Source organism: Nothobranchius furzeri, chromosome 5 (genome assembly GCF_043380555.1).
Source record: "Nothobranchius furzeri strain GRZ-AD chromosome 5, NfurGRZ-RIMD1, whole genome shotgun sequence".
NCBI lineage: Eukaryota > Metazoa > Chordata > Actinopteri > Cyprinodontiformes > Nothobranchiidae > Nothobranchius > Nothobranchius furzeri.
The window spans coordinates 77,814,512-77,837,743 of record NC_091745.1 but is presented as its reverse complement, the minus strand read 5'-3'; the positions used below and the strand labels follow the sequence as shown (position 1 = coordinate 77,837,743).

At 46.9% G+C, this 23,232-nt stretch overlaps 2 protein-coding genes across 3 annotated transcripts; one reads left to right on the top strand and one right to left on the bottom strand.

Moving 5' to 3' along the window:
- The first annotated feature begins 1,744 nt into the window (after positions 1-1,744).
- gba1 (glucosylceramidase beta 1) lies at positions 1,745-8,130 on the top strand. Its single transcript, XM_015950398.3, has 12 exons — positions 1,745-1,868; positions 1,978-2,058; positions 2,138-2,329; positions 2,393-2,539; positions 2,889-3,022; positions 3,259-3,431; positions 3,527-3,616; positions 3,703-3,850; positions 4,924-5,148; positions 5,475-5,638; positions 7,569-7,685; positions 7,762-8,130. Exons 2-12 carry the CDS (start codon positions 1,986-1,988, stop codon positions 7,865-7,867), a joined length of 1,569 nt encoding a protein of 522 aa, XP_015805884.3. The 5' UTR covers positions 1,745-1,868; positions 1,978-1,985; the 3' UTR covers positions 7,868-8,130.
- Positions 8,131-8,712: 582 nt separating this feature from the next.
- Positions 8,713-23,212, bottom strand: rnf115a (ring finger protein 115a). Of its 2 annotated transcripts, none has more exons than XM_015950403.3 (9): positions 23,085-23,212; positions 18,414-18,472; positions 18,183-18,237; positions 17,810-18,093; positions 17,330-17,398; positions 17,173-17,245; positions 17,015-17,108; positions 10,338-10,453; positions 8,713-9,047 (listed from the first exon to the last, which is right to left on the bottom strand). In XM_015950403.3, the coding sequence occupies exons 1-9, from the start codon at positions 23,160-23,162 to the stop codon at positions 8,931-8,933; spliced, it is 945 nt and encodes a 314-aa protein (XP_015805889.1). In that variant the 5' UTR covers positions 23,163-23,212; the 3' UTR covers positions 8,713-8,930. The 2 variants fall into 2 exon arrangements, with proteins under 2 accessions (XP_015805889.1, XP_015805890.1); XM_015950404.3 differs by having other exon boundaries at positions 17,333-17,398.
- Positions 23,213-23,232: the final 20 nt, after the last annotated feature.

Here is a 23,232-nt window from a genome sequence, read left to right as displayed (position 1 = left end):
TACTTTTACCCGAGTGATGGATCTCAATACTTTTGACACCTCTGGCCGGGAGTAATGCCTTACAAAAGTAACCAGTTTGAAGATTTTTACTTAAGTAAAAGTATGGATGTTGCAATGTAGTCAGCTCTCCAGTTTGTTGCATTTCTCACATAAACTAAGCAGGACCATTCAGATGAGCCTCACCTGTTGGAGAGGACATTTGTCTTTGACAGGGGTGGTTCTAGGGGGGGTTCCAGGATGGGCTGGTGCCACCCTGTCAGCCAGCTTGGACCCCCTCTCCCTGTGCCTCCTCTGCTGATGGCAGGGCCTAATCATTAGGAAGTACTGGTTTATTTTGTGTTGATTTAGCCTTATGCAAGATGTGGAACCAAAGCATTCATCGGGAATAGTAAAGGGACCCTGTTGTGATTATTTTCAAGTTGTTACTGTGATAAATAAGTCAGACAATGCATTTTTTTTGCAACTAATTGAAAAGCGTTTGTATCTAAAGTGAATTGCTGTTATATTGTAATTAAATGGTAAATGGCCTGTATTTGATATAGCGCCTTCTAGAGTCCTGGAACCCCCAAGGCGCTTTACAACACAGTCATTCACACATTCACACACCCATTCACACACTGGTGGGGATGAGCTACAATGTAGCCACAGCTGCCCTGGGGCGCACTGACAGAGGCGAGGCTGCCGAGCACTGGCGCCACCGGTCCCTCCGACCACCACCAGCAGGCAACGTGGGTTAAGTGTCTTGCCCAAGGACACAACGACAGCGACAGACTGGGCGGGGATCGAACCTGCAACCTTCCGATTACGGGGCGAGCACTTAACTCCTGTGCCACCGTCGCCTCTAATTACTAAAAGTGGATATAAAAGCATGTTTTTAATGTTTTCTTATGAAGATGCCTCTGAAAGACAGCCCCCCTCGTGAATGATGGAATGTTTTTAAAGTTAAAATTCCACCTTCAGACCAACGAGGTCCTGTGAGAACACACACACAATACATAATTTACTAAAATAAACTGAATTCAATCCCCATCAGGATGCTAAACTCCAGAGGCGTGGACTCGAGTCACATGACTTGGACTCGAGTCATTTTAATGACTTCTGACTTGACTTGATTCTGACTTGAACACCAATGACTTGCAACTTGAATGGACTTGCGTCTGTTGACTTGAGCATATTTCATATTTTAGCACAAAAGAGGCCCGACATGGACACAAATCACGACTCGTACTTCGTTCTGGGTTTGATTTACTGCTGAATGCAGCAGCACTTGTTTTCAGTTTCACTTCCTGCTTGTTTGAGCAAATAAATGAAGCTTTAAGAAGCTTTATTTCTGTAATTTATTCATTATTATTGTCATTAAATTGAAGTTGGACAGATGACTTGATTATGACTTGAAAATTCAAAGTTAAGGACTTGGACTTCCACATCATTGACTTTGGACTCGACTTAGACTTGTCTTTGACTCGTGACTTGACTGAGACTTGTGACTTACCAGTGACTCGACTCGCAAAGCAATGACTTGGTCACACCTGTACCAAACTCCCATATTTGAGTGTAAATTTGGGAAAAACCGAAACAGGACAACCCGTTCAGCTCATTTCCGGTTAGGTATTTTTTTTATTCCAATTAAAAACAACCTGAATATATGTTTATCCCTTCAAATTCATTCAGTTCTGTTTGAATCGCGACGCCACCTGGTGGAGCTGCTGGTTACTGCAGCACGGGTTCTTCACGTGATCTACTCAGATGTCACGTGACCCGAAAGACATAGCAAGTCTGGGCCACTTCCATCGACATACATACCACTTCAGGTGAGGTTACTTACAGGCTGGGGACATGTCAGAGACGCTCCTGTCACAACCTTAGAGGTAAACGTCGTTTTCTCACTCCGAGTGACGTCATAACATTAAAACGCGTGTGTCAGCTGAATGTAAACAACAGAGTCGCTGTTTGGTTTAACTTGGATGCGTTTTTCAGCCGCTGCAATGGTGCGTTCATGGACATCAGGTTTACTTCTGCTGCTTGTTTTGCTGTCGGCAGGAGTCCTCTCCTGCGCAGGTAACCGACATTTTTCAGACAAACGCTACGTTTTCTGTGTTCAGAACTAATTCTCTCATCGCGCGTGCCCTCCTCCCAGGCAGCAGTAAATGTGTCGGCAGGGACTTTGGCTATGGCTCTGTGGTGTGTGAGTGTAACTCTACCTACTGCGACAGTGTTGGCCCGGTCACTCTGCCCCCTCTGGGTCAGTACTCCACATATCTGAGCAGCATGGCAGGCAGCAGGCTGGAGGTGGGTCAGGGTCAGGTCCAGGTGAACAGCTCTGGAGCAGGTGAGTGTGTGTGTGTGTGTGTGTGTGTGTGTTATTCTGATGTTCCTTTTGGGTTTCTGTCAGCTCTCAGGTTGACGATCAGAAGCGAACAGAAGTATCAGAAGATCAGGGGGTTCGGTGGAGCCATGACCGATGCAGCAGCCATCAACATCCTCTCACTTTCTGCTGGAGCGCAGGAGCAGCTGCTGCGACAGTACTTCTCCAGCGAAGGCGAGTAACCTTCGGACAGGTGTTTAAAGGAAGGTCAGGGGTGTAAGTTACAACATTTCCGTTGTTATCAGTGGGATCTAGGTTATGGTGGTGTTCTGAACAAGCGCCCCGCCCCCATTTTGCTTAAACAGAAAACGACGTAGACATTCATTCATGAGATTTTGTTATGCACACCACATGAAAAACACGTTTGCAGATTTGCACAAAGATTCAACTGGTCTGTACTTGTTTTTCCAAAATAAAAGCTTTGGTGTCTAGCACGCATTTGTATGAGTCCTGTCCTAAACTCCTCCACACGGGAACCGAATGTCCGTGACCTGGCCGCGTTTTGATTGTGTGTCGTTATCAGGCATCGGCTACAGCGTTGTGCGTGTCCCCATGGCCAGCTGTGACTTCTCCACTCGCCTCTACACCTACGCCGACACACCCGGGGACTACAACCTGGACAGCTTCGCTTTGGCCTCAGAGGACACGGACATGAAGGTCTGTCTTTATCCCGGTCTCCTCGGATGTAACAGAGATAATGGAGAGAATATAACTAAACAAGGTCAGGAGTGAGTTATGAGGACACCAGCTTTTGTCAGAGCTGTATCAGTGGAAACACTTTAATCGGACAATAATAAGAGATTAGTCCTGCTGGATCGAACGACACGTCACCAAATCCTGGTTTTTTTTCACCATTTTCAACAAAAATCCTTCTGGCGTGGTTGTTCTCACAGATCCCTCTTCTGCAGCGAGCCCAGGCCATGTCTCCTCAGCCTCTGTCTCTCCTGGCCAGTGCCTGGAGCGCCCCCGCCTGGATGAAAACTAACAATGCCCTCACAGGAAAAGGCTCCCTGAAGGGCAAACCTGGAGGCAAGGAGCACAAAACATGGGCTCAATACTACATCAGGTCATTTATCAGACTTCCCCCCTCCTTTTATGTCGAAATGCCTTTGCATGCTCTATAACTTCATTCTGAAAGGTGCTTTGTTTCCCCTCTTTCAGGTTCCTCCAGGAATATGCCAAATATAACTTAACCTTCTGGGCCCTGACTACAGGAAATGAGCCCTCTGCAGGACTTCTAACAAACTACAGGTGTCTAGTCGTTAAACTTTACAGCTGATTTTAACTTTAACATTATGAGGTGTTGAAGGAGACGTTAAGAGATCGTCTTGTTGCAGCTTTCAGGCTCTGGGCTTCACTCCTTGGGAGCAGAAGGACTGGGTCGCTATGGATTTGGGCCCCGCAGTGCATTCCTCATCATTCCCCCACACACACATCCTCATTCTGGATGACAACCGTCTGCTGCTGCCCTTCTGGGCCAAAGTGGTGAGTCTGAGGACGGAGAGGCACGGCAGCGGGGAAGGGCACGGCTCATTTAGTTCCAGTTCAATTCAAGTTTGTTTACAAAGCGCCAAATCACAACAAGAGTCGTCTCAAGGCACTTCACACGGTAAACATTCCAGTACAGGTCAGTTCATTAAGCCAATCAGAAAAAAAAAAGTTTCCTGTGTAAGGAACCCAGCAAATTGCATTTACAGCAGTCCTCATACTAAGCAAGCATGTAGCGACTGTGGAGAGGAAAACTCCCTTTTAACAGGAAGAAACCTCCAGAGGATCCTGGCTCAGTATAAGCAGCCATCCTCCACGACTCACTGGGGATGGAGAAGACCGAGCAGACACACACACACACACACACACACACACACACAAAGTCATGTTTCTATAGTTACATTGTGATTTCTACATTGGTGATCTTCTCAGTCCCTACACCCCCAGCAGGTCCCTGAGGTCCAGTGACCAAAGCCTACTGGCTGTGCAGCACCAGGCTAAAGGTCAAAGGTGACAGATCATCTGCTGCTGCGGCCCCCAGACTCTGCCCCCCCCCCCCCCCCTCCGAGCCAGAGATCAGTGGACTCGGTGGTCTCCTTTAAACTCACCAGTTCAGGCTTTGGTGGGACCTTCATCACCTCCCTCTCCTCCTCCTGCTCTTTTTATCGTTAAGTCTGATGAACTCATTTCCCATTTCCTCAAATTTTCAATCACAGTTTCTGTTTTTCTAATTTTTATGTTTTTTTTAATCTTTATTTTTGTTTCTGTGAAGCGCCTCGTGATTCTTATCTTTTAATGAAAGATGATTTTCGTCCTTCCTGTTCTAAAACATGTTCCACGGTTTCTACGAGCAGCAGCACTTCAGTCGCCGTGACTGTTTATTAGTTTGCTGCATTTACAGCCAAGTCGACTCGAACGCTCACGGGGCTGACGCCCAACCCCTGCTTTGGTCTGCTGCTAATCCAGGCAGAGTTTCATTTTTTCACACATCCATCAAAGCAAAAGTATTACCGTAATGTAAGATATTACCAGGCCCCGGTCTAAGGTTGTTATGTTTTTGTCCTCCCCAGGTTCTAGATGACGTTCACGCCGGGCGCTATGTTCATGGTGTGGGAGTCCACTGGTACTATGACAATTTGGTCCCTGCAGCGATAAGTCTGGGCGCCACCCATAAGCTCTACCCAGAGTATTACCTGTTCGGCACCGAGGCCTGTGCTGGCTGGAACCCACTAGACAGAGGAGTGAAGCTGGGGAGCTGGGCGAGGGCGGAGGCGTACGCACACGACATCATGGAGGTGAGAGGTTATCTGCCCGTGTGCTGTACCTGTTCAGTCAGATCCTGTAACAGATGTGAGATTGGACATGCTGAGACGGAAAGACAAGGCACCTCCCTTCACGCTGCAGAGCAGGTTGGAGGTTCCGCTCTGCTGCACGCCCGCGGAGCAAGCTGGAACTGGTGTTCCCTTTCTTCACTCTCACTCGGGGCAAACTGGACTCCTTCCATCCAGTCTGAGAGGATCCAGCTTCAGGAGGAACTTGATCGTGCAGATGTCCTCTCTTTGGCACCGAAACACCGAACAGATGCAGTAGATGCTTAAAGATGTCTGTGTTCTGCCTTCAGGACCTAAATAACTATGTTGTGGGTTGGACGGACTGGAACCTGGCGTTGGACCAGACCGGTGGACCAAACTGGGTCAAGAACTTTGTGGACAGCCCAGTCATAGTGGACGTAACGAGTGACGTCTTTTACAAGCAGCCGACCTTCTACAGCATGGCCCACTTCAGGTAGCTTCCTCGGGGTATCTGCAGGTTTAAGGGAGCCAAATTTCAGACTTTTTAAGACCTTTTTTAAGGCCACTTTGACCAAACTTAAGCTATAACCTCCAGCTATTGCCGGGAACTGGTGCTAACCACGTCGCGAAGGTGGGATTAGCCATCCAGTTACCATTAAACTTGCACTTCCCCATGGCGCAAGCTCCCACTAGCTTAACCAGCTAATGTGCTCATCTAAAAATAGCCCCCTTTCACAACCAACTGAATGTGTACGGTTCCGCTTACGGCAACATCGTACACAATAAAAAGCTGAACACTAACTAGAAATTCAAAGATTTTATAGTAATAAAATAATCTTGTTTATTGGGTCTTTGGTAATTTAAAGGGACTTTATGGAGTTTTGAATTTTTATGCCCGCGATTGCCCCCTCAGGCCAAAAGCGTAACGGCAGCTTCAATAGTAGGCTCATGCACGAGGTGCGCATGCTGTACGTGCACACTCCTTAACGAAAATAACAGCTGAGACAGGTGTGTGTGTGTGGCTTGGAGGACAGGAGAACACACAGCTAATTAGTTAAATAATTTAAATAATGTGGTTCTGTACCTTTCTCTTCAGCACAGCCGACAAAGGTTTATGATGGGTCAGTCCTCCTGCATGCTCAGATCATTCCCTTCCCTTGCTTGAAAAATTGTTCCAAAATGAAAGTTGAACCCACATCTTTTTTATCTGTGAATTCAATGCCGTTCAGCGAGTCTCAAATAAAAATTTGGGCATCATACTGTAAAAAATATACCATTAATGTAAAAAATAAACTTTAAATGAACTATGTTCACATCCAGAATCAAACCCAGGTCTTCTGAACGAGAGTCTGACTTCTTACTAGGTGAGCTAAAGCGCCAGTGATGTTCTTTATGTGTAACGTTTATATCCTTGATGACAGCTGAAACAACGTCAAACCAAAGAACGGTTCGGAGTGAAAATGGCTATTTTGTTGCTAATTTGCAGGAAATATCTAGAAGAAAGTTCTACAGAAAGTAGCTAAGGGTCCTCAGAAATGTAGCTAGCTTTGTCACTAGGCGTTAGGAACAGCGACAAAGTGGCACTGCCTCTCTCTCTGCTGCTAAAGCTACGGATAGCAAATGCTACGGGCGATGCCTGAGCGTGAACACGCATGAAGCAGCCTGCTCGACCCGAGCATCTCTCTTTTTCTGTGATTTTACAGAAAAACAGGCAATCACAGTAAAAATGCCAGGGCTCATTCTACAGGACCAGGGCATCGCAGGAGAATGTATGAAGAAGACATTTATTATTTCTACACATGTTTTGGAAACTGTATTTAAAGATTGTCATTTTTAAGGATTTTTCAATTCAATTTTATTTATAAAGCGCCAAATCACAACAAGAGTCGTCTCAAGGCACTTCACATAATAAACATTCCAATTCAGGTCAGTTCATTAAGCCAATCAGAAATAATGTTTCCTATATAAGGAACCCAGCAAATTGCATCGAGTCACTGACTAGTGTCAGTGACTTTACAGCAATCCTCATACTAAGCAAGCATAAAGCGACAGTGGAGAGTAAAACTCCCTTTTAACAGGAAGAAACCTCCAGAGAATCCCGGCTCAGTATAAGCAGCCATCCTCCACGACTCACTGGGGATGGAGAAGACACAACGCACGCACACACACAAGACAAAGTAATGGGTCTATAGTTATATTGTGATTTCTTAGTAAATATTCTATTTGGTGAGAGATAAACTTTAATTATAGATCCACTAGGATAAATACAATAAACGGATAAACTAGTAGTAGCACACTACTTTTCAAGGCCTTAAATTTGGAAAAGCAAATTTAAGACTTTTTAAGGACCCGCGGATACCCTGCTTCCTGTTCACATGGTCCTAGTTCCCCTCAGCGGGTTCTGAAACGTCTCCTTTTCACAGCAAGTTCCTGTGGGCGGGGTCACAGAGGGTCGGGGTGACGGCCAACAAAGCCACGAGGCTGGAATACACCGCTTTCGTCAGACCAGACGGATCGGTGGTGCTCATCGTACTCAACAGGTACCACTGGTGTGACCCATTTACATCCCAGCAACAGACCAGCACATTAAACTGGACCGTGTCTGTGTGTCATCAGGTCCTCGTCCCCGATCCAGCTGGAAGTCCAGGATCCGACCGTGGGGAACATTCCCTGCTCCGCTCCGGCTCACTCGCTGCTCACGCTGGCCTGGAACACACACTGAACATTTCACAGCTGAAAACGGTCGATTCTCCTCACCAATGCTCACGATTTCAGTTAGAATAAACAAAAACAAACAAAAACCACTTCGTTCTCATCATAAACCTAAAAAAATCAGCTGTTCTGATATTTATCCACCCTCTACATGAATGTCAACCCACTGAAAACTGTTTCTATACTAACGTTTGTGAATGTCTGATTTTTATTTGTAATTTAATATTTTTAATTGTGAATCTTTTTTCTAATTAAACAAATAAACACACTGCAGGCCATCGGCTACAGTTTTTTGTCAATTTATTAATACATCATACAGTTTCATATATATATATAATATACAGTTCAGAGTTTTCACATTTGCATTGCCATTCTCAATGTTTTCATTTTTCTTTGCAGAACTTAAACTTGTTGGACTAAAACTATTTACATCCGAAGTGATAAAAACAAAAACCTGTCGTGGTCTAAGAGGAAGGCGTGATCCCATCAGGATATTTACATCAGGAGGAGGAAATGTGGCGTGGAAGGCGTCGCTCGGGAGGAATCCTTGAACTATTTTCTTTCGTCTTGCTATTGAATACCCCGCTTATTTAGCTACAGGAGTGTTGACGCTCCTTCGTAGCGCAGTCGCCCACAAAAAGGTAAAAAAAAAGAACCATCCAGACCAAATCTCCCGTAAAAGAAGCCAAACGATTCGACTCCCTGTGAGTAAAAGGTTAAAAGCTGACGTCATCTTTGTGCGTTACGGCCTCAGCTGCAGGGGTCGTGCCCTTCTACGGGCAGATAGAGGTTCGTGGCATCTGGCGTTCCCCATCAGTGTGTTTTACAGCCGTTCGTAGAGGGAAATGTGGAAAAGGGAGTCGAGGTCTACGCTGGAACGTCATTAGGCAAACAGAATGAATTAAGCAAACCACAACGAATCGTTAAGACGTCTGTGAGGGTACATGAGCGAAGAAAAGGCATTAAAATCAAAAATAAATATACAAAAAGTCAGGCGGATCATGACTGCAGCAGAGGTGAAACGGGGAGATGAGAGGCGTTTTTGTGGGACGTGGCGATGACGGGTGAGTGTCTCAAAAGGACCATCTCTCCTGTGTGCGGGGGTCCATGGAGAGGGAGGGGGACTCTGAGGGCTGGCTGCTGCTGTCTTCTCCGTTCAAACTCATCCTACACACGGGACACGTGTCGTGCTGCGGCACCACAGAACAAAGCGGAGATGTTAGCTTCCTGCAGTCCACCACAGGTTCAATACAACCAGCTGCTCTGGACTTGGGCGGCCAGAATGAAACGACACCAGAACCTCCACACTTTGGATTTGTTAAGATAAAACGAATGAAGCATTAAAGGCAAACATTTGTCCTAAACACACAAAGACGGACGCAGCGCCTCCACCACTGGTTGTACAGAAGCAGCCGTGTTTAGAAACCAGAGGCTGAAAGTCTCATCTGCAACAATCGAGGTGGTTTCAAGCACCAAATAACAGAAGTTCACATCCTTCAGCCAAAGATCGTTATTGGCTGACTGATGAAAAATATGTGTTATCTGCAAATTCTGACAGCAGCCCACAGACCCCACGTGCAGCGAAGCATCTCCCTCCCCTCTTCTGTCACGCTGCACAGGCACGCGGTGGGAAAACAAACATGTCTGCCATGTTTGTGCTGCAGCGTGTTGGCCATCCTGAGAGTTGTGATCAAAAGCAGCTGGACTTTTCTGGTTTCTTGAGTTGTGGTCAGGAACAAAAACACCGAATGTGCAGCAAATTTCTGATATTTTGTCTTTTGCAAAAGTTAAATTAAGCTCGTTTTTGTCCCAGATCCTGTCAGCACTCAGCGTGGTGTTCTTCTCCTCCGTGGCTCTTTGCTGAGGAGCTAGGGTTAGGTCATGAAACGGGTGGAATTCACACGGGTAGAGGCAGGTTTTCACCCGATCCAAGCAAATCTCACAATAATGTGAATATTTGAAAGCAATGGGAGGAGCCTGGTGGCTCGTCCAGTACCATGAAGCTACTTATTCTGCTCAGCCTTCTGCTGTCACTCATGCAGACGGGTGTTGGTGGGCGTGGGCTGACGGTGGCTGCTCCAGGTGTCGCTATTCCTGCAGAGCCTTGAAAACCACCTCCCTCCACCCAGATTGTTCTCTACGTCGTATTAAATCCGTTGTGTTGAAGCGTTTTAACGAGCTTCCCATCCCTCACAGACAGTAAAAGTTCAGCAGACATGTTTGTTTACCTTTATCTCGCCACGCGCCTACACAGTGCCAGGGGGCGGGGCTTGTTTGATTGACACCGATCAGAATTTGCTGATCACATACTTTTCACGAGTAAACCGTCCACATGAATAAAGTTTAATTTCTAGCTGTCAAAGTCAAACAAACCACTCCAGTTTTTCCACAACTAGCCGTCAAACAGGTTTTGAAGCTCCTCCGCCATCGAGTAAACAGTAAAATTATAACACGACGTTCGTCGTTTTGCTGTGACTCACCATTTCCAGCCACGGTACTATACAGCCCGAATGAAAGAAATGGTTACAGGGTAGCTGTCTGACCGGCTCTCCCACTTCAAAGTCCTCTTTGCAAACTGGACATTCCATGCAGCAATCTGGAAACACACCGGGAACAACAAGGACGTCAAATCTGAGCGAGACAAAATATTTATTAAAATGCTAAAATAAATGTCCGGCACCTCTGGAGTCACTGTGACAAGGACTGGGCTGCATGAGTGAACCAACCACACACTAATGGGCTCGACACACGGGAGGCCACATCGCCTCTCCTCCATTCATTTTCAATGAGACGTGCGCGAAAAAGCGATAATCGCGGGTCTCCCTCCTACTAAGCGAAACGCGAAAAACGTGCGTGTGAAATTTTGCGCTCGTGCACGTGTCGTGCACAGGCGACCCAACGACGCGATCCCAGAAAGTTGAAACATTTTCAACTTTTCATCGCTGTCGCTCGGACGAGGACCAATCGACGGAGGTTTCATTCACTGACCAATGAGCGGACAGGATGCTCCGCACACCTCCGAGCAAACATGGAGGAGAAGTTGATACTTGCTGTGACGGATTTCCCAGAACTGTACAATATTTCTACCAAAGAATATAGAGATATTCACAAAAAGGCCGCGGCGTGGGAAGTTGTTGGTGCCTCCGTGAGAGCGCGGGTTGTTGCACACGTTTCGCTGCTGTTTCTCACCAGTATCAGCTGATGGAGGGCTCTAGTTTCGCTGCGCCGTTCGTGTCAGTGGACACGGTAGGGGCGGGGCATGACGCTTAGCCTGGCAGGTGGGCAAGCAAAGCCTGATGGCCTGCCAGGCTTATAAAGAGCTGGGGGAAACCCTGCACATCAGGTAAGTGTACTTTACAAACGCAAAATGTTTTTGTAAGTTTATCTAGTGCAATCTGACACACATCAAAACAACGGAAGATTCGATTTCACCATGGAACAGAGCGCGTTGACGCGGGTCGCCTCCCAAGTGTGTCGAGCCCATTAAACAGGGCAGCAAGGAGACCGGGTTCTGTTAAGAAATGACCCAAATGTGGATGAAGGGAAAAGAGCATAGACAAGATAAGCCGTGAACTGTTAAACACTTTATGCAACAAACTGATGATTCTTTCCAGGTTCATGGTCACTTTGTCCTGTTTGGTCATCTTTTATAAAAGAACTCAGATGTGGAGGTGACGGTCAGTCGACGGCCGATATCACCTAAAATGTCACTAATAACAGTAGAAGCACAACATTTCTGAAATTAATCCTAATTATGTACACTGCTTAGTGTTAAAATCAAATATTTAACAAAAGCTAATCAAACTAATCAATAAACTGACCCAGTATTACATATAAAACATGTAAATAAATGTTTTAAAGCAGGGGTGTCAAATTCACACTGGGCCGAAATGAAACTCTGAGATGGAGTCGCGGGCCGAACTTAATATTTTTTGAAAAAGTGACGGAAAATTTGCACATTTTCTTTATCAACATGCAGTTTTGAACCTTTTAATTTGGAAATAAACTTATTTTTGCATTAACACTGAATGTGGAATAACCAAATTACACACGAGCAAGTCCGTTTTAAATAAAAGGCATCAGTGGTATTCATTACTTTTGGTATAATCAGCATTTTTAATATCTATTCAGGTTTTCTTGTTTATTCATTTTTCTTATTTATATTCTCCTTTTTGGATGTGGATCGGGTGGCAGACAGAGGCGGGAGCCTTGGCGGTCCGATCCCCGGACAAGAAAACTAGTTTTTGGGAAATGGAACGTCACCTCGCTGGCGGGGAAGGAGCAGGAGCTTGTGGCAGAGGTTGAGCGGTACCGGCTAGATATAGTCGGACTCACCTCGACACATAGCATTGGCTCTGGAACCCAAGTCCTTGAGAGGGGTTGGACACTCTTCTTTGCTGGAGTTGCTCTGGGTGAGAGGAGGTGGGCTGGGGTTGGCTTTTTGTTAGCCCCAAGCCTCTCTGCCTGTGTGTTGGGGTTTACCCCGGGGGATGAGAGGGTAGCTTCCTTGCGCCTTTGGGTCGGGGAACGGTCCTGACTGTTGTTTGTGCTTATGGGCCAAATATCAGTTCAGAGTACCCACCCTTTTTGGAGTCCCTGGGACGAGTGCTAGATAGTGCTCCATCAGGGGACTCCATTGTCCTGCTGGGGGACTTCAATGCTCACGTGGGCAATGACAGCTTGACCTGGAGGGGTGTGATTGGGAGGAACGGCCCGCCTGATCTGAACTCGAGCGGTGTTTTGTTATTGGACTTCTGTGCAAGTCGCAGTTTGGCCATAACGAACACCATGTTCGAACATAAGGATGCCCATCGGTACACTTGGTACCAGGGCAGCCTAGGTCGCAGGTCGATGATAGACTTTGTGGTCGTATCATCTGACCTGCGGCCGTATGTTTTGGACACCCGAGTGAAGAGAGGAGCGGAGCTGTCAACTGATCACCACCTGGTGGTGAGTTGGATCAGATGGCAGGGGAAGATGTAGGGATGGGTACCTTTGACATTTGAATCGATCCGGTACTAATTCCCAGTACCTACGAATCGATACCGGTACTTAACGGTACCAATTTTCGATGATTTTGAGTGTTTAATATTTTAATTCCCTTTTATAATTAAATATATATTTTTCTCAATTTATAACCATATTTGATAAATATCACGATAAATAACATACAACTGTTTGTATTTTAACATGGTCCTTGTAGTTTTATAAGCTGATAATTAAACTGAAGCAAAAATCTTTACTGTGAACTAAATTTACTGTGTATCTTCATTCCTTTTGCCGTCCTTTTTCATTTGATTTTTCCTACTGGGAAGGTAGAATTTCCGAAGAGACAGCGAACGCACCATTAGCTGATAACAACGGTGGCAATGGAAGCTAACATATCAAGCTAACGTTATCTTAAACAGTTTTTTTAGCTGCTGGAGCAGATTAAAACGATGATGCCTCACACTTAGATTGTTGTCGCTGGTTTCGTCTTCACCCAATCACCCGTCGCATTTAGTAAAGTGAAGCCAAACTTTAGAGCGCGTTCATGTTCTTCTAGTCGGAATTTCGGAGTTCCGGGGAGAAAGCGAACGCACCATTAGTGACACGGAAGCTAACAAATCAAGCTAACGTTATCTTAAACTTTTTATTTACCTACCGGAGCTGCTCTGTTTACAACTCGCTCGCAGCGTCCGATGACATAACGCTCTTGTACATGCGCAGCTGTCTAGGCAAGTTCTCGTTGTGAAGGACGGGTACTGAAACGAGGCACCGTTTCAAATGAAGTGAATCGGTGCTCGGTCGGTACTATGGAAATCGGTCGGTACCTTAAAAAGTACCAAATTCGGTACCCATCCCTAGGAAGATGCCGTGTAGACCTGGCAGACCCAAACGCATAGTGAGAGTCTGCTGGGAACGCCTGGCAGAAGAACCTGTCAAGACGGTCTTCAACTCCCACCTCCGGCAGATCTTTGACCGTGTCCCGAGAGCAGTGGGGGACATTGACTCCGAGTGGGCCTTGTTCCACTCTGCGATTGTTGAGGCGGCTGTTGCTAGCTGTGGTCGCAAGGTGGCTGGCGCCAGTCGTGGTGGCAACCCCCGTACCTGCTGGTGGACACCAGAGGTTCGGGGAGCCGTTAGGCTGAAGAAGGAGGCCTACAGGGCGTGACTGGTCTGTGGGTCTCCGGAGGCAGCAGACAGGTACCGGATAGCCAAGCGGGGTGCAGCAGTGGCAGTTTCCGAGGCAAAATCTCGGGCGTGGGAGGAGTTTGGTGAGGCCATGGAGAAAGACCATCGATCTGCTCCAAAGAGGTTCTGGCAAACTGTCCGGCGCCTCAGGAGAGGAAGGCAGCAACTCGCTCACACTGTTTACAGTGGGGATGGGGAGCTGCTGACGTCAACTGGGGCTATAGTCGGACGGTGGAAGGAATACTTTGAGGAGCTCCTCAATCCCACCTACGGGCATTTCGAGGAGGAACCAGAGCCGGGAAACCTGGGGATGGACTGTCCAATCTCGGGGGCAGAAGTTGCTGAGGTAGTCAAACAACTACACAGCGGCGGAGCCCCGGGGGCGGATGAGGTTCGTCCTGGGTATCTCAAGGCTATGGATGTTGTAGGGCTGTCATGGTTGACACGTCTCTGTAACATTGCGTGGTCATCAGGGGCAGTTCCTGTGGAGTGGCAGACCGGGGTGGTGGTCCCCATCTTTAAGAAGGGTGACCTGAGGGTGTGTTCTAACTATAGGGGGATCACACTCCTCAGCCTCCCTGGAAAGGTCTACTCCAAGGAACTGGAAAGGAGGGTCCGATCGATAGTTGAATCTCGGATTGAGGAGGAGCAATTTGGTTTTCGTCCTGGCCGTGGAACTGTGGACCAGCTTTATACCCTTGCAAGGGTGATGGAGGGGGCATGGGAGTTTGCCCAACCAATCCACATGTGTTTTGTGGATTTGGAGAAGGCTTATGACCGTGTCCCCAGGGGCACCCTGTGGGGGACGCTCCAGGAGTATGGGGTGGGTGGCTTTCTGTTAAGGGCCATTCAGTCCCTTTACCAGAGGAGCGTGAGTTTGGTCCGCATAGCCGGTAGTAAGTCGGACGTGTTCCCAGTGAGGGTTGGACTCCGCCAGGACTGCCCTTTGTCACCGGTTCTGTTCATTACCTTTATGGACAGAATTTCTAGACGCAGCCGTGGTGTGGAGTGTGTCGAGTTTGGTGGCAGGAGAATCTCGTCTCTGCTTTTTGCGGATGATGTGGTCCTCCTAGCTTCATCCAGCTCTGACCTTCAGCTCTTGCTGGGTAGGTTCGCGGCCAAGTGTGAAGCGGCTGGGATGAGGATCGGCACCTCCAAATCTGAGACCATGGTTCTCGACCGGAAAAGGGTGGCTTGCCAACTCTGGGTCGGGGGAGAGGTCCTACCTCAAGTGGAGGAGTTTAAGTATCTCGGGGTCTTGTTCACGAGTGAGGGTAGGAGGGATCGGGAGATCGACAGGCGGATTGGTTCGGCGTCTGCAGTGATGCGGACGCTGAGCCGATCTGTCGTGGTGAAGAGGGAGCTGAGCCAGAAAGCCAGGCTCTCTATTTACCGGTCGATCTACGTCCCAATCCTCACCTATGGTCATGAGCTTTGGGTAATGACCGAAAGAACAAGATCGCGGATACAAGCGGCCGAAATGAGTTTCCTCCGTAGGGTGGCCGGGCTCAGCCTTAGAGATAGGGTGAGGAGCTCGGACATTCGGGAGGGACTCGGAGTAGAACCGCTGCTCCTCTGGATCGAAAGGAGCCAGTTGAGTTGGTTTGGGCATCTGGTCAGGATGCCTCCTGGACGCCTCCCCGGGGAGGGGTTTCGGGCATGTCCTGCTGGCAGGAGGCCCCCGGGTCGACCCAGGACACGTTGGAGAGGTTACATCTCCAATCTAGTCCGGGAACGCCTTGGGGTCCTGCCGGAGGAGCTGGTGGAGGTGGCTGGGGAGAGGACGGTCTGGAGCTCCCTAGTTGGGATGCTGCCCCTGCGACCCGGACCCGGATAAGCGGAGGAAGACGACAACGACGATATTTTTCTCCTGTAATAAGTGTCATCGCTGCTGTGACATCAAGGGATTTTCTATTCTATTGATCTATCTGCAGCCTTTCCACTTCCTGTTTACTGTAGGTTAAATCTTTTCTCACGGGTCAACAACAAAATAAAATATCATTTTATCTTAAATGAAAATGCAACATCTCACCTGTTAACTTTCATGTTTTGGAGCAGAAAAAGAGCATAAAACCAACATATTTAAAGCTCAGTTTGCTCCACTGGTTTACTGTGATGCTCACCTGTTCCAGCCAGATACCTGCATCATGGGGTTGATCTGAGCTGAGGAGGAGACTCCTGTTGTTTTGTTCATCTTCATCATCATAATGACAACATTAGATGACAACAGGTGCTCACATAGGTTTGTGCTGATGAACATGTCTGAGCAGCTTGACCACGTTGTTGTGTGTAGGGGAGGAAACACGACAGCAACCACAGAGTCGTGCTGGTTTGAGCGTGTCGCTGCTCGCTGGAGTTATGTCAGCTCTGTCTGGAAGTTAGTTGGAAAACTTTCTCTTTCAGTCGTGAACACATTACTGAGCGGCTAGAATCTCCGTTTCTGGGCTTCAACGCTGGCAAACAGCTGAGTGAACTCGGCGCTGAGTGAGAGGAGTGTTTAGTTTGTCCGACAGCGGAGCTGCAGACACCGGAGCTCTTAGTGAAAAAACACAAAGGAGGGGGCGCTTCTGCTCCAAGCAAACACCGCAAAGCATCATGGGAGCTGCAGTCTTTGCGGTTAAATCGGCCAGCGGGTCAGTTTTTATATATTTTTGATATTTATGTCGCGGGCCACATAAAAATGCTTACAGCATTTGTTAAGCTGCTGTTTTTCTGGAGCATAAATGTCCAGATGAATAAAACTCAGCAGAACTGCGCTGCATGTGCCTGACCTTTTGGAAAGTGGTCCTTTCGGCCCAGCTGGGCGAAGGTCCGGTAACATTACCCGGAAGTAGAAATAATGGACACGAACCCACAGAAGTTCAGACACAACTGTTGGTGTTAAACAAACCACACCCCCCGCTGCAACCTCAGATACGAGCTGTGCAAAGATCAATGACTGATTTTACCCGACTCCTCCCACCGTCTAAGAGACGTTACTGACCTGCTTGTTCCTGAGTGATGCTGACAGTCGGAAGGGAAGAGATCTTCTCTTTTTCTGCTGGAGGAGGTCCTGTGTTTTCCAACTGACCAAGTAGCTACAGACACAGACGTTCGTTAAATCAAGGATGAAGATGCCGAGCTCTGAAGAAGGTAGTTTACCTGTGTTATGACTGCGTCCAGCCCTCCCTGGCCCCAAGCGTAATCTCCTGGATTAGAGTGCAGCATCCCTGTCCTGGAAGATAAAAAACATCCAGGGTGAAGATAAATAACACAGAAGAGGCACAACACCAAATTTTTCGTAGTGTTCAGATTTTACCACGATAGAGGAGGTGACCCAGGAACCCCAGAGTTGGAAAAGAGACCAGCGAGGAACTGTTGTACTATTCTGGAAAAAACACACGAGTGAGGTTTTCCTTCAGTCCAGACTAAATACATCTGCTGGATTATTAGACTAAATCAAGGACAAAGACATATTTCATTGATCATCTCATTTCCACGGCCTTCTGTCTTCTATGTTGTCGGTCACAGCTAAGTGACCTGCTGACTTCTGGCCTCGTGTGCGTTTATCAGCCAGCGTGTTGTTTTGAAAACCATCACGTCTGTGCTGATTGGACGGAGCGTAGCAGACTTCAGGGCTGCATTCGGGACATTTTTCTTAAACAAGCTGCAGCAAATCATTGATGAACTTCAGCAGCAGCCACACTGGAACATGTCTGAACCTTGTGCAAGCGCAGGAAACGGGAGGTAGACGTATAAACGCCTCCATCGCTGTGGGTGAGAGGCTGGACTAACTCACCCTTCTACTGCAGGAGAGCGATCCGGCCTACTGCTGACTCTAGACCTGTATCTCCTCTGGCTGTGCAGACGAGGCGGACGCCCCGGTCCCCAGTGATCCCCGGCCCCTAGAAGTCCCCCCATGGGTCCTCCTAGACCTGCTGGGACAGATCCCCCGACCGATCCACCTCCCAGGCCTCCCAGATCCCCGAACCCCCCCAGGCGTCCTCCGGGGAGCCGAGGTTCTGAGTCGGGACTGTCTCGGTCTGGTGTAAATGGCCGCTCCAGGAACAAAAGGTGCCAGAGCTAAAGATGAGGTAGCCAAAGGTAAGAAAGTAAATGAACAGGCTGTTATCTTTCCTCCAGCCCTAAAACAAAACCCTTAAGATTCGTACCTCCGCAAACTGTGTGGCCGAGTCATCCATCCCGTTTGCACCACTCTCCAGGAGACTGATGGGGGCAGAAGACACGAAATGAACATTCACTGTGTTGATCTAGAATAATGATCAAGCAAGTTTGATCCATACGGCATTTTCCCACCCGAGTTCCTGCTATTGTTCCAGATCAGCACGACGGCTGTAACATAACATGTTGTCTGGAAAAGGTTACACGAAATAGCTTCCTACCTGGAGTCCTCTGTTACTTCCTCTATGAAACCCGAATCGCATCTCGGACAGATGTATTCCTGGAAGGAGAAACGATAAAATCCGAGTTATGTAAAATTCTAACAGGCTGAGAAACATGTTCAATGTTGAGACCTCTGTAAAAACGCTGCTCGGCTTTCAAAAGAAGACCCTCTCTGGCGTTCCGACTCCAACTAGACTGATATCTCCACTCCTGCACCTACCTCGTCCCTTCAGGTATTGTATATTATTTAGGTCTGATCAATTATCTGAAGCAGCTGTACTCTCGCTCCGGTGCTACCGCATCACTCGTCTCCCTCTCCCCTGCAGCCGTGCGCACAACACCAAGCCTTTCAGCTTTCAATCCAGCGATCACGCGCGTTTAAACAAATAAAACAGCTACGATATTTCAAGATGGTGCATGACTACGGAGCGTCGACCACGGCTTATGCATGAAAAATTACTAAATTTCAATCCAATAGAAATATTTAGAATAGATTTTGGTAAAATTATTAAAAGGACACATTTGTGAACACATAAAAATATTACATACTGTGTCTTTAATTACTTCTTGATCTCCTGTTGCGCCGCTGTAAAGCACTTTGTAAAGCACTTTGTAAAGCACTCCTGGTAGCTACAAAACCAACCCGACAACTATACCAAATACTCGTAAAGATGATTGTTGATGATGGCAACACCACTGTCAGTGGCATGCACCACGCTGTTCCCCATGCTGCACTCGACCTCTCAGACCACGTGATGGTGCATCTGACTAACTCGTAAAAAAAATTCTAACTTTCCAAGCTTGTCATGAGGAAAACGAAGTGGAACAAGGACTACGTTTACATGCAGCCAATATCCGGGTTATGATCGGGTTAAGGTCGGTATTCGGGTTTCTGAGTTGATCAGAATAACCCGTTTACAAGCATAAATAGAAAGAGTTACCTCTAACTTGCATAACCCGGTTTAAATGCGGACGTTGGGGTAGCGTCAGGACGTGTGGACTACGTCCAGACGCAATATGCCTCATTTCCGGTTCTTCTCGTTCCGGTATCCGTGAAAACAACAACATGTTTCCCAGTTCGGAAGAGATAGCGACCGCATTTGTTTGCGCTTTAGTTTCCTCGTCACTCCAAAAGTGTGCTGCTGTGCCGCGACTCACCATGTTGCTCCCAACTTGTTGTCTACTTCCGGTGTTCTGGCGCATACAAGACGTCTCGCTACTCAAAAGACCAAGATTCCTTGCGAACAGAGCATGCGCAGAACACACGCTTTGATGGGGACATCCCGATATGCGTTTACACGACCAAACATTCGGGTTAGAAAAGGGTTACCCCAGGTGTAGTAACCGGGTTTTTAAAAACCCGGTTATGAGCATATCCGGGTTTTTTGGCGGTGTTTACAAGGACCTGCGGAACCGGGTTATTGTGAATATTCGGGTTTTAAAAGGGTTACTGGCTGCATGTAAACGCACTCAAGGAGGCTGCGGAGGACCTGCAGGCATGTCTGGACAGTGGTGATTGGGAAGCCTACAGAACCTCCACCGCTGATGCTGTGGGAATGGCTTCGATAAACACCTCCCCGCGACCCCAGACACACTTAGCCAATGGCCTGAGCGACTTCTACTGCCACTTCCCTGATGCTACTCTGGACCAGCAGAGCCCCCAGCTCCACCACCAATCACTACTATCAGAGATCATGGCTCCTCCTCATCCTCCTCCCACTCTGCCATCCACCAGTCTTATGTATGGCAAATGGCCCACGTTTGCATAGCACTCTTCTAAATCTGAGGACTCCAAAGTGCTTTACACAAAGTCATTCACACACTGATCGGTGATGAGCTTCATTGTGGCCACAATCAGCGCCATTGGTCCCTCCGACCACCCCCAGCAGGCAAGGTGAGTGACGTGTCTTCCCCAAGGACACCACTGACAAACATGGAGGCTGAATTTGGACCGGCAACTTATTAATTAGGGCAAACTCCTCCTAACCCACCTCCTAAGCCTTCATCTAACACCTAGCAACTACCACCACACCATCCTACTCTATTATAAAGAGGACTGGAAACAAAAAGTTCATAAGACGTAACGCCACAAGGCAGATGGACCCGACTGTGTCTCCTGACACCCTGTGCTGACCAGCTGTCTCAGATCTTCACAGACATCTTTGAAGACCAAGTTCACGGAGAAACCATTTTTTACTTGCTTTGAAAAATATGAACACTAAGTTTAACATGCAGGCTGAACATGAAACTGGTCTTCTACCCCCATTTTCTGCGTTAGCCACTGAAATAAGGTATACGGGGAAACAATCAGGTCAGAAAAAAACCGACAGATCTACGTCACAGTGTAAAGTAACATTCACGACTTAACGGAAGGCTGTTGTTGGTTTAGTGTTCATGAAACAGCAGAGAACGTCTCGACTGGTAGAAGCTAACCGTTAGGATTAGCAACTCCACCACACAGCAGAACTCCTCCAGACCTGTGTTATTCGTGGGGATAAAACATCAACATCGCAGAGCGACCAGAGTCAGTGGCAGAGTCGTGTTGCTGTTAGCCAATCAGAGGAGAGATGTTTGAATATCAGGAATAATAATGACTCCAAATCCTGCTGCTTCTGCCATCCTCTCCTCTGGCTAACTTCCTCAAACAGGAGCGACAGAGCTTTTGTTCCACAGACAAGGTGTTCACTCACACCAGAGACCACAGTAAACTTATGGGAATGAGGAGTAAATGAGAGCTTTAGTATTTCACTGGAGACCCGTCATGTCTCAGCCCGCTTTATGGCCTCCAACATCCTTCCTGTCCCAAAAAGACCAAAAATGTCAGACATCAATTGTTATAAACCTGTTGCCCTAACACAGTGTTTCCCCTGAATAGGTTCAAGTGTGACGCTGCGCCACAGCTACGAAATCATCCCCCAGCTCCCGGGAGAAGCACGGAAGCGCTCGCTATCACCCCCTTTCCCAGACGGCGCCAGCATCAAAACAGTCTTGAGCGCGCATCCCCACCCCCCCACGGCAGCGAAACGGTCCGCGAAGCTACGCTCATCAACTGAGTTGGCAATAAATCTGATTCTGACAATGCACAATCCTAATTAAGGTTCGGCATGTCCATTTTTGATATTTATTTAACGTATTTTGTCATATTGTGTTATCAGAAAATCCCCTACAAGAGATTTACTAGCATTTTAAAAGTGAATTTATTAAATAAACTAAAATCAAACAGTCACATTTGTATAACAGAAATTGTTTCATTAACACAACCAGAAATGTAAAGCTGGTCTGCCAACCACACCTAATGTGCTGAGTGGTAAATTCAGCACGACAGAATGAGGGAAATGCACAACTGCATGCTTATGTGGAGTCTGAAACTAATGTCTTGTTCTGAACTGGATAAGAAAACCACACAGCAGTCAAAAAAACTACTCATGTGTCATTAACTCAGATTTGTCTTTTTGTAATTGATTACTCGACTAGTAAAAACAAACAAACTGGAATACACCAAAGCTGTGTAGTGTGATAAACTTACATGTTGCAGTAAATTAGCTCCCTGTAGCAATATAACAGGACTAAATGCTAAGAAGACAAGATTTTGGATCAACAGAACATAAGTACAGAAAATGAGATAAAAATCTGGGCAGAGCTAATAAGAAAACAGAAGCTGCTCGTTTATTATTGTATTATCATTCATTTTAATTCATTGGTGTGAGAATTTACACATAAAATAACAGAATTCAAGCTGTTGGACCCCTTTCCTGTCACCGTTTACACCCCAAGATCCAAATCTTCATCCGTTTCTGTTCTTCTCTTTAAACATTGGATTTTCTTCCATAAGCATTTATTCATTAGACTGGATGAGAAAATAACTATTGTCATATTTGATTTGCGATGTGGTTGTAAATTTTAACATGAGTTCAATTTATTTAAACCAACAAACAAAATAATATTTTTCATTTAAGACAGAAAAAATAATCAGCAACTGAAGTTGAGATTAACTTGTGTGAATATTCCTTAAAACAAGTGTGATGCATTTTTCTGAAGCTGAACAAGGTTAGTGTTTACACACTTCTATAAAATTACATTAAATCTTGTTAAAACTAGTATCTTCTACCAAGTATTCATTAGGGCTAGTGTGTAGGTCACAAAGTGCACCTAGTGCTGCTTTGACTTCACAAATGAAACTAAACATTAAGTCCATGAAAAATCCCCGAACTCGTCATTCCAACAGTATATTTGACCAGAAACAAACACTGAAAACAAAACTAGTCCACTGTCTCTCAGCTGAGTTTTAAATATGTCGTCTTGGCTTTAATGGTCCAGACAATCCGTGTTCAGGTCTTGTTCGGTGGAAAATACGCTCACAACACATTCACAGTGGGAAACCTGAAGCTTCGGGCCCTGAGTTTTGACACAATTACGCGTAGACACACGAATAGAACAAAACTTGACAGTGTCAAGTTTATAACCCAGCGTTTACCTCAAGTAAAAACAAATTAGGCACCGTTTAATTCAGAGAGTTAACAGCAACAACCGTTGCTAGCTGTTAACAAGCTAGCGGCGGTTTAGCTGTAGCAGACAGGCGAAACTAACTGCTATTGGTCGAGCAGCGGTGTTGTCAGTCGCGCACGATGTGGAATATATCACACATGACTAACCAAAAACACCGGACTTACCGGGAGTTTAGGATTTACTTCTCCCTTACAACAGTGACAGAAAAACCGATGCGGGGGAACAGGCGCGGCCTCCGCCATCTTCCCCAAGCAGCACAACTAGTGACGTTGGTCCTTTACAACCAAAAGACACTTTATGGCAAGCCGGTTC